The sequence below is a fragment of the Tympanuchus pallidicinctus genome, unplaced genomic scaffold (genome assembly GCF_026119805.1).
Source record: "Tympanuchus pallidicinctus isolate F22 unplaced genomic scaffold, pur_lepc_1.0 scaffold3, whole genome shotgun sequence".
NCBI classification, from domain to species: domain Eukaryota; kingdom Metazoa; phylum Chordata; class Aves; order Galliformes; family Phasianidae; genus Tympanuchus; species Tympanuchus pallidicinctus.
In genome coordinates, this window is record NW_026294747.1 from 43,899,952 (window position 1) to 43,911,216 (window position 11,265).

The 11,265-nt window shown below is 36.3% G+C and overlaps 1 protein-coding gene and 1 long non-coding RNA gene across 6 annotated transcripts in view; one reads left to right on the forward strand and one right to left on the reverse strand.

Moving 5' to 3' along the window:
• Positions 1-11,265, forward strand: part of SLC24A4 (solute carrier family 24 member 4) — an 85,593-nt gene that overhangs the window by 44,451 nt on the left and 29,877 nt on the right. The window contains exons 3-10 of one of the 2 annotated variants that reach the window (XM_052696760.1): positions 1,744-1,820; positions 2,886-2,960; positions 4,941-5,025; positions 7,038-7,141; positions 7,889-7,963; positions 9,922-9,947; positions 10,496-10,549; positions 11,076-11,218. In XM_052696760.1, the coding sequence (XP_052552720.1) occupies positions 1,744-1,820; positions 2,886-2,960; positions 4,941-5,025; positions 7,038-7,141; positions 7,889-7,963; positions 9,922-9,947; positions 10,496-10,549; positions 11,076-11,218 (639 nt within the window). The remainder of the gene's footprint in view (positions 1-1,743; positions 1,821-2,885; positions 2,961-4,940; positions 5,026-7,037; positions 7,142-7,888; positions 7,964-9,921; positions 9,948-10,495; positions 10,550-11,075; positions 11,219-11,265) is intronic. The other variant, XM_052696761.1, reaches the window with a different exon arrangement.
• The window catches only part of LOC128087330 (uncharacterized), a 46,864-nt gene that overhangs the window by 1,211 nt on the left and 34,388 nt on the right, over positions 1-11,265 (reverse strand). For 3 of the 4 annotated variants that reach the window (XR_008209790.1, XR_008209788.1, XR_008209789.1), the window contains one exon: positions 7,112-7,207. The exons of the other annotated variant lie outside the window; for it this stretch is intronic. This is a non-coding gene — a long non-coding RNA (uncharacterized LOC128087330). Of the gene's footprint in view, positions 1-7,111; positions 7,208-11,265 lie in introns of those variants that run through there. 4 annotated transcript variants of the gene reach the window in all.

The following is an 11,265-nucleotide window of genomic DNA, read 5'->3' on the forward strand; positions in this document are numbered from 1 at the left end:
ACTGTACAGAAAGGAAAGTGACCCGTTTTTTTATTTTACAAGTACTTGAGTTTGTTTGGATTGATAGGCAAATGTCTTTTACTCATGGTATGACTTGCATTTATACAGCCATTCTGTTCTGTAAGGCCACACATCTCCTCGCAGTGCAGCTCACAGGCTGTGATGTGGAGTTATGTAGCAACCTGGACCCACTTTCTTGAAACAAATCCTGAAAAATACTGGTGTGCTGATGATCTTTAGGTGCAGAGGTACTCTGCATACTCCTGAATGGCATTCTGCTTATTCAATTATTGAATGAGTATTATTATGCAGTTGTACTGGTGAATTAGTTTATATCCATGTTACTTTCATTTTTCCTTGTGATTACTGAAGGAGGACCAGAAATACAACATTTACCTATGATTAGGAGTATCAGAAATATCTAAAGAAAATTTACAATAAATTTGAACTATTTTTCTTTTCTAAGATTTAAAAGAAAAGAAGCATCTTTATTTTGGAAAAGCTCTGTTCAACATATGAAGTGCTAATTCTGGTTCCTGTCAGAATACAACAGGTCTTAGTGAGAGCAGGTCTTAATGAAAGGCCTACTGAAATCAGTAAAGGAATTGCAGTAAGTCATCATTGTTGAACTTGTAAGTGTTTTACAGATTGTTAGTACCATTAAGCAAACTGTAATGATTTTTAAGTAGTGGGTTGAAGAATTTAGGGAGATTTCACAAAATGGTAAATTGGACTTTTGGAAGGAAGGTAAGATTAGTGTATACAAGGTTTTAAAAACAACCTGTTGCCAAAATATTCATTCCGGGATGATGTGTTTGTTGTAATGGACACCAAGTGAAAAAACAAGCTATGAAATCTCGACCTTTGCACAAACAGGGTTCAAGTCTTTATGAAGCTAAACATGTGAAGCATGTGAATATATGGACTACAAATGGACTGCTTTTGTGTTTGTAAAAAACTCAAACACTTCAGAATTGAAAAGTAATTCTAGTCTGAAACTAGAGTGTCCTCTCACTGCAGCTAAGAATTTCAAGTGTGTTTGGTGATTCATGAATGGCTGGTAACTCAGTCCATTTTTCACCCTCTTGCCTCTGTGTTTAACATAAATTCTTCAGTTGAACTGTACACAACCTCAGTGCCACACAGAATTAAACGCAGAACTCATGACTTCATACATTCCTATTTTCCACCTATTGTTTCTGTTTCATCTCTTTCTTTGCTAGATAGTGATAGTAGTTTTCATGGGAAAATTCTTGGAATAACTTTATTCTTTGTGAACGGTTTGTTGTTTGATTTGCAAAGTTATATAAAAATTTGCAGTTAAGAACTTGATGGATTGTTACAGTCATTGCATAATATTTCAGAGCAAGCCACACTTAAAGCCAAGACTGTTATTTCAGAATGGTGTTTTTAGTGCCTGTGCTGACCATTTTGGAAATATAATTAGAGACCATTCAGGAGAGTTAATTCTGAAAATAGGACATTAATAATGTATCATGTTTGGTACACTGGAGGTTGGTTTAAGTGACTAGTATGATGGTAAATAGTAACACCTGTAATAGTTTCAGTTCTCTGTTGTTTTCTACAAAGCAGAGAAGAGATTCTGATTTGGCAGGTTGCAATGTACTAAGTGGGAAGATACAGTCATGTTTGGTCATATTTTTCTACAGGTGTATCTTTATTCTTCACTATTCTGTTTGTAGATCCTGTAAAATACATAAAATATGTGTACTTCTGTTTCAGCCATTCATGAATTTCCTGATGATATATTCACAAATAAAGAACGGCAGCAAGGAGGGGTTCTCCTTCACATCATTGCTGTAAGTTTTCCTCTACCGTGCTTAATTTTTCTTTTATTTCTTTTGTAAGATATTGATCATGTTAGTTTTTGATCATTAACCCTTAACAAGCAGCCCTCTGTATTTATCGACCTATTTCTAATACTTTGGTTTTGTATTTTAGATATCCCTGTGTGGGTACAAATGCTCAAAAAGTAGTATTTATTTAAGAATATTATACAGGTCTGAATTTACAGTGCCTGTATATTCATCCTCTTGCTGATAAAATCCTGGCTCAATGAAGCATAGAGGCATTGTAAACAGGGCTTGGGGTTCCTTTGTTGATGACATAATCTATGATGTGGAAGATTCTTGAATCTCTTTTCTATTGTTCCTGTATGCAAAAGATGCAATTGTAATAAAAAAAAATGCAAATCTGATGAAATATATATATTAAAAAAAAACACATTGAGATTTATATTTTATTATAGAAAAAGCAAAACAAATAAGACCTACAGGCTTCAGCTTTCCATTCTTAGCTCAGGAAAAATAATGTAACAAAAGAGACGTTTTTGATGGAGAACAGCAGGATTAGGCCTACTTTCAGGAAACATAAGGTTACATAATATAGTGGGAGCATTGTAAGTATGCATGAAATCAGAATCATTACTGAGAGGTGTGTTGCAATGAGCCATGCTCAGCGTCCACTTATTTCTAGGTATGATTATTTTATGTTGCTAATCTGCGTGGTGTTGCTTTCTTTTCAATTACTTGATCCAGTTATCAATTGAAAATATAAATGAGGACCACGTAACTTGGTAAAGTCCTGCCTGTTATTTTCCTGTCTATAAAATTTTTTTTACATCCTTTTCATTCGGACTGTCATGCTTTTCAGATTCTAGGGTTTGGCAACCATTACTGTTCTAACCCTAGGTATAAGAATCCACTTTTATGCCATGCATTGATCAGCAGAGGTGTTTTTGTTTAAAATGGGGTAGAAAATGAAGTTATGTATTCTTATCTGTCTGAGTTAATGTAGCATTACCTTTTTCCTCTTTTTATGCAGAGGAAACATCTGAAGTATTTCTTGAATTTACTTTCTTACAGGCTCTGTATATGTTCTATGCTTTGGCTATAGTATGTGATGACTTCTTTGTTCCATCCTTAGAGAAGATTTGTGAGGTATGTTAAAGAACTTTATCCCTCTTTTGAAAACGTATTTACACACTGCAGTGAACATTTTGTGCCCTCATTGTTTGGAGTTCCTTCCTGTTAATTTTTTGGCTGCAGTCCTTTTCAGAGTATTAAGGCATTCCATCAAAAATCTAAGCTGTAAACTTAGCCCATTAGTCCCCATGGGGTCATTCAAGGAGCAAAAATGAAAAATTTCAGGAGGTCAATTGGTAAAATCCACTCTTGAGTGTCTGAAGCATGTAGGTAGGGTGGATATGAAATATGGATGATTTGGGTTTGTTACTGTACTCTAGTTTTAAGATTCATTTGTGAAGAAAAAAAAATTGTGCATTTTCAAATTAATGTGTTGGCTGTACAATTTTTGTTAAGCATCCACCACTGTGTCAACATGGAGCAGGTGCCTAGGATCAAGTGTAGAAAAGGGAGAATGTAAATGAAAAGTATCTATCATGATTTGATATGGAATGAGAATACATGTTTTTATATTAAATAAAAATAGCGAATTCCTTTACGTAATTGCTGTAAAGATGTTGAAAAATTACCTGCAGAATTCTAATTAAGAGTGATCATCAGGAAGGATTAGAATCTATACATGGCAAGAACATCTTGTATTGGTTAAGTGTTCAGTGGACTATTGCGAAGTGCACACAAAATACAAAACCAGATTTTTCTTCCTTTGTGATGGCAAAATTGGAAAAACTCATGTTCATTGTTTTTAAGGAAGTGACCGTTTTCTGAAAAATGCATGTAATTAATATAAAAGCATGTCAATTTTCCTATGGATATGTAGACAGATAAGCAGTTCCTATTAATGTTATGTAGAGCTATGTACTTTTACTTATCAGTAGAGGGACAGGTGGAAGAATTAGGGAGGCAATCAAGATGAACAAAGTATTAAATAGGAATTTATTCTTTCCCTTTTCAGGTCTTCTATCTTCAGCATACTTCATACACACCTGCTTTAAATTGTGCCAGTTGGGTTGTACCAATTAATTCATTGTTCTTTCTTAAAATCTTTGTCTTTTGTCTCATGTTCTTCTGAATATTGAGACAGCTAAGAAGAATTCAAATCGTGTACCTATCTTTGAGCTCCTTCAGCAGTATGACTAGTGATAGATCACATGATAAAATAAGAAAATGTGTTTCTGTTTTCTCATGTTTTGTAGCATGCCATTTTTATCAGTATAAAATGTTGTGTATTGCCTGAGAAGTACATTATTTCTGTACTGGTCCTTCCTGTCATTATTCACTTTTCTGTCCTTTAAGAGAAATGAGGTACTAACGATTAGTCTAGATGGTCCCAAAAAAAGCTGTCCTTATAGTTCAAGGAGAATATTCTCAGACAGTATTAAACTGTCGCAGCCCACTTTTGAAGCTAAATGTCTCTATTGGTCTTAGAAGTCTAAGGCACCTAAGGCACCTATATCCTATTAGCGCTTAAGAGACACTGTCATAAAAATAGATCTAACTGCCATGTACAGGCCTGTCTTTATCTAATTGGACTAATTTTGTTGTGAGCGAAGATAGAAATACAAGTGTTGTTAGTAAGTTTCATTCACAGAGGTTATATTTTTCTGTTACCAGATTTACATTTTAGAGACTCCAAGAATTGACCTTAATTCTTGCATGATTGTGTTTAGAATTCCAAAAGTGAATTCTTGAAAGCCATTGGAGTTTACAGTCTTCTTGAGTGTGCAAGAGATGCTTCTCTCTAACATCAAAACCACTATAATCTGATCAGTTATTTAGAAGTAGGTAGTATTATGTGACCACTGACTTAGCATTTAAAAGCATTTTATTTGCCCAAAGTGTATTTGCCAACTATACGTTTGGCAATGTATAGTTCTGTATCACGGGGGCTGTTTGTTCTTTAATAGCTCGGTGGCCAAAAAACGTAGGGCTTCTATTGTTACAGCTGTATAACTGCACACTGCAAACTGACGAGCATATCCAATACTTCTCTTCCAGAGACTGCATTTGAGTGAAGATGTTGCTGGAGCCACATTCATGGCTGCAGGGAGCTCCACGCCAGAGCTGTTTGCATCTGTTATAGGTATGGAACCCACACACTGGCTTTCGTGAGAGTTCTTAAAAAAATCAGCAGCAGGTCAAGCAGAGGCATCCAGAAATGCTACTATTCTTCTGTCAAACTATAGACAGCAATTGCAGCTGTCAACTAATCTGGGGTTCACGGTATAATTAACTACTCAAAATATCTCATGAAACTGTGAATCTCCTCTCAAAACACAGAGAGGAATGGCTGATTCTGAGTACTGAAAGTAAAAGAAGAGTTGTATTGTATCCGTCCCTTGAGAAAGAATTAGAAGTATTTGATGTGTCTTTTGCTTCTTTTCTCATAAATAAAAGAAATTAATTTTAGCAAGGAAGTTGGAGAACAAGAAACATGGAAGAAGAGCAAATTAATATAGATCTGCTAAAGTCAGAAAGACATAATGTTCTGCGTACATTACTTACTGAATTTTTTCAAGTAATCTCTATACTATTAGGGATTATTTATATAGAAAGAAGGTCTCAGCGACAAAAGTAGAACCATTTAAGACAGGATTATGCTAGTAGGGAAGGAAGAATGCAGCAAATATGATTCATCTGTTTTTAGTAAAGCTTTAATATACTTTCTGCTACTATCATGACTAGCAGTCATACAGGCTTTAGGGAAATGCAGTCTAAAGGAATGTACTGTAAAGTCATGCCCAAATTATTAGAAAGCAGATTTCAAATATTAATTAACTAAAAGCTAGGTTTAAAGCTGGAGATGCAGCTGAAGACATCCTATAAATTTCAGTCTTATTTTTATAAACAACTTGAGTGAAAAAATGGACACCAGATGGAAGGCTGCAGATAAAGAAGGATCTTGAACAATTTGAAATAATCAGGATGAAGTTTAATGGCAGAAAATGAGAAACATAAAATAATGAATATATACCCAAAGGGTATAGTAACTGCTCGGAGGGCTGTAGATCTGAAAGGACATTGATGTATTGCAAGAGAAGCAGGAATCAAATAATAGTTGATGATGGGATGTTGCAAGTAACAGGTGATTGTATATTAGACCTGTTTATAAAGCATCAGCTTTATAAAGTATCCTGCCTTGTTCAGTTCCATTAGACAGCATTTGGAGTATTATATCCAATGATTTTATGAGTTTCAAAGAAGTTGCAGACAAAATAGAACAGATGCATTGACACACACAGGTACACACACACATGCAATGGTAGAAGGTTTAGAAATTTTTATCTTAAAGGTAATCTCAAAAAAAAAAGTAAGTCTTTGAGACTCCCTTTAGTGAAACATTTGAAGTACAAGACACAGCTCTGTAGTGCATTCAAGAAGTAAGAAATTGTCTTTGGTCCTGTCTCAGAGTTGAAGATTAAACTGGATAATACATACAGATCTCTTCCAGTCCTTATATTTTTGCCATTCTGACAGAATTTTATTACAGATAAGTATTTGAGGCATATGTGAGTTTAGAACTAAAGGAAATGCGAAATTTGGTACTAGAATAAGTTAAGTTTGAATCTTGTTTGCCTGTTGGAGTTAGAAGGCACACATTACTGCACCCAAGAACACTCACAGTTTTTTGAGGTAAGAATCTCTTACTACTATGAGACATTCCAAAAAGCTGCTAAATATTGAATGCCCAAAAGAGATGTTTCTATGCTTTATTATACTGTGTGAGAGGAATTTCATGCTTCTGATGTGAGTGGAGATATTTTTCACTCATTTGAATGGATTACTACACCAATAACATCTGAAGTGTGAAATGCGGGACTTAGTGTAGGACTAACTGGGTAAGGCAATGATTTAATTTTAATAAAAATACATGTACATATACAATACGTACATATAGATATGTTCATCCAAAAATGTGAAGCTGCTAGCTAGACTAAAAACACAAAATATTCCACAGAGAAATGAGTGTTTATTATTAAATGTATTTCAGTGAAACTCTCAAATGATTTGTTATTCTTAAGTAGTACGTGTTTTGACTAATTATCTGTGGCCTAAAATGAAGTGGTGGAGGTAGTAACATTTTTTCCTCTGCAGGTGTATTTATCACTCATGGAGATGTTGGAGTAGGGACCATTGTCGGTTCAGCAGTTTTCAACATCCTCTGCATTGTCGGTGTATGTGGATTGTTTGCAGGACAGGTTAGTAAGATGCTTTTCTTTGTGGAGTTCAATTGCTTATATTTGATTGGATTGTATGAACAGGTACTTGAGGGGAAAAAAAAACAAGGAAGAACCATTAACAAAAACACAACAAAGCCAACAAAAAATGAGCTGGCAGCTGAGGAACTGTCAGTTTGGGAAAAATAATATGGAATGCTTTGCAAATAGCAAACGCTTCCAAAAAGTTCAACTGCAGTTTCAGCACTCTGAACGTGCAGCATACAGAAGAACCTCATTCCTCTTCTTACAATACTGTGTCCACAATCAGATCAGGGGCCTCTGCTAATCTTTCCTGGTTCTGATTCTGATTGAAAAAAAAAAAAATTAGGACAAAGTCATTTCTTGTATCTATTCAGTGGGTGGTTAGACTGTGTATCTTACAGTTTTCTGTATTTAGTCTGCTAGTCATCCACAATTAGAATGATATGGGAGCCATTGCTTTGTTGCACTATGAGTTGTACTTTTCAGTTGAAATTATGGTAAACTAAAATATTATTAGTAAGAAATCTATTTCATAAATGGAAGTTTCTAGATTATTTTTATCAACGCTGGTTATTATAGATACATTGTCTAACAGACTGACAAGATCCTGTTAGCATAAAACTATTTGTTCCAGAATGATTGAGCATAATTCTGCTCATGCAACCAAATGATTGCAAGATGGAAGCCATTGTTTTGTCTTTAGAATTGCTTGCTTTCGTTGTCTAAAGCTGTGATATTTTTCAGGTGGTTTGTCTTACCCAGTGGGCTGTATTCCGAGACTCTGTGTACTACACCTTATCTGTTATCATACTTATTGTTGTAAGTAGCTCTCTTATCAATTAAAGAGTTTTATTGCTTGATTTTGGAGGAACTGTTTGCTAAGCATTGATATGTGCTGATTAATGATTATTTTCGTAACTAATTCTGGTGACATCCAGAAGTGAAAACTCAGCGCCACTATATCTGCCAAATACAAAAATTTTATACAGTCTCACAGAATGTGTGTCCATCATGTCAATCCATATCTCATTTTGTACCTATGGTATGTGAAGTTCTGGAGACCAGCAGTATATGGTGCAGTTGGCACTCTCTTCTGACACAGGACTGCTACTGGATATGAGAATTTTTGAGTTCTACCTTGCACCTCTATTTTAAATAGAGAAAGTGTCTGTGTCTTGCTTCTTCACAGTAGTTTTATTTCACAGATTCTGAGTGAATTTTTCTAAATAGAGCACCAGTGAGATATCACTTTGTTTAGAAAAGTGAAGTAGATCTGAACATGCATTTTTATAGTGGCAGGGAAGGGAAGAAGCCACTTAATTTGATTTCTAGAAGTACAGATCACTAGTTGCCTGATCAGATACTGAAGTTAAAAGGCATTGTATAATCATGGGATGGTTTGGTTGGAAGGGAATGAAAACTCACCTAGTTCCAGCCACCCTGCCATGGACAGGTACATCTCTCAGTAGATCAGGTAACTCAAAGTTCCATCCAGCCCACCACTGAACACTTCCTTGGAGGGGGCATGTACAGCTTCTCTGTGCCTACCCACTCTCAGTGAATAATTTATTTCTTATATCTAATCTATGTCTACACTCTTTCAGTTGAAAACCATTACTGCTTGTCCAGTTACTACATGCCTTTTCAAAAAGTCTTTCTCCATCTTTCTTACAAGTTTCCTTTAAGTCTTAAAAGGTTCCAATAAGGGTCTTCTGAGAGCCTTCTCTTCTCCAGACTAAACAAATCCAGCTCTCAGTCTTTCTTTGTAGGAGAGATTATGTATCCCTGTGATTATTTTTGTGTCCCTCGTTTGGATCCACACTAACAGGTCCACATCTTTTATGTTGCTCCAGAAGTGAACACAGTACTCCTGATGGGGTCTCACAGGGATGAAGTAGAGTGGAAGAAACACCTCCCTTGCTCTGCTGGACATGTTTCTTTTTATGCAGCCCAGGATACAATTGGCTTTTTGGGCTACAAGCACACTACCGGCTCATGCCCAGTTTTTCATCCATCAGTACTTTTCTGCCAGGCTGTTCTCAATCCTTTCATCTCCTAGTCTGTACTGGTGTCTGGGATTCCCCTAACTCAGGTGCAGCACCTTTCACTTAACCTTGTTGAATTTCATGATGTTCTCATGGGCCCACTTCTCAAGCCTGTCCAGGTTCCTTTGGATGGCATCCCTTCCTTCTGTTGTGTGAGCTGCACCACCCAGCTTAGTGCAGAGTTGCTGAGGGTGCACTTGATTCCACTGTCTTCCACTGTCTCATTAATAAAGATATTAAGTACTCATGAGTCCAGTACGGAACCTGGAGGGACCCCTCTTATCACTGATTGCCACCTGGACACAGAGCCACTGACTGCAGCTTTCTGGATGTGGTTATCCAACCAATTCCTCATCAGTCAAATAGTCCACCCTTCAAATCCATCTCTCTCCAATTTAGACACAAGGAGTATACAGAGCAGAGTAAAAATGTGTTTTTACTTCTAAGAGTAGAAGTGAAATGTCTCTCACATGCTCACACTGTTCTTAGTCATTACATACATCACACTGTCCCTGTCATTAATGGGGATCCAAGCCTTGTCCAAAAATCTTCTGCTTTAGAGCTATGAGAAGCATAATCCATATGGTGAAGATTCTGGTTAGAAAAGGTCAAAAGGGGAAATCTCCAGTAGCTTCTGGCTAGATATGACTGATACTTATTAAATAAATTTGAATGTTTTCAAAACAGATGAGAGAAATGTAAACTTATGTTTCCTTTTATTTTTCTTTCTAGTTCATATATGATGAGAAAATAGAATGGTAAGTTGCCTAGACTATTCCTTAACATACTGTATTTGCCATGATACTGATCAGTTAATGGTTTTGCAGCATACCTAGATTTCATTCATGTGACCTGTAAACAACACTCAAGAAAGTTTTTCTGCTCTTATTCTAGTTGTTAACATTTACAGTTGTACTAGGTGTCCCAGAGAATAGGAAAAGATGGGATTCCAGTGGAAGATCATAGGCATCTTCTGAAAGAGTCTTCTAAAAGAGTGCCTAGCCTATGCTTCAGCACAGATGCAACAGAATGCCTTGGTGTTGTTGATCCTCAGAGGGCAGCTCTGGTTTCTTTTTATGTAGCATGTTGTTGGAATACATGGATTGCATTTTATTTGCATGTTTATCAGAACTTGATGGGCTTTGCTTTCCCCATCCTCAGACACCATCGAATCTAAAAGATGTGAGTCCTGTGTGCACAAATGTGACTTGAACTAGGTGTTTAATGAACATTCCTATATAAAACTTGTAAAGGATACAGCTGTTTGAGTGGTCTTTTAACTCTTTTTTTTTTTTGTCTCTCTGAGGTGGGAAAGCCTTATACTCATCATTATGTATTCATTCTACATACTTATCATGAAGTAAGTGCTTCTTTCTTCTGTATTTCTTCTCTTTAGATGTTTATAGACCATTTGGTGTGTTTTTGTCCTTGGCTCTCCTCTTGAGAACAATGCAGCCAGCCATTTTTCTATGTATGGTCCCTTGCATTTTCATGCTTAATCACTTTTGTTCCAAATATGTGCCTGCAGTTGGGAACACCGTGTTCGGAGAAGCAGTGAGATAAATTGACAGCTGGTGCAAAAGGAAAGAAGCCATAGTATAGCCATAGTATATCAGCCATGTGCTGATTCCAAAATCCATGACTCCAGTGTTCTGTTTTCCCTGAATCTGATCTGGTCTTTTTTTTGCATTCTGCTATGTCTTATGAGAGAAGTACAGCCCTTGCTATGCTATCACACTGCCACTGAATTGAGTAGTCTTTTCTCTTAACTTCCTATTAGTTGTCAGAGGATGTGCATCTGTGTTTTACTGCTTGCTTGCAGAAATTGTTCTCAGGTGTTTAAAAGTTTGTTGAAGAAATGTAAGAGACCTTTTTTGCACTTTCAGGTACAACGTGAAGATGCAAAATTTCTTCACTCTCAAAAGCAAGAATGTTGGAAATGGTGACACAGTTGACAATGAGATGGAAGATGGTAATAAATGTTATGCCTCTAGTTGTGATGACCCATCCATTCCATTACTGTGGAAAGGTAAGGCTGAGCAGACAGGACTTGGAAAAATAACAGTTCACAAGATA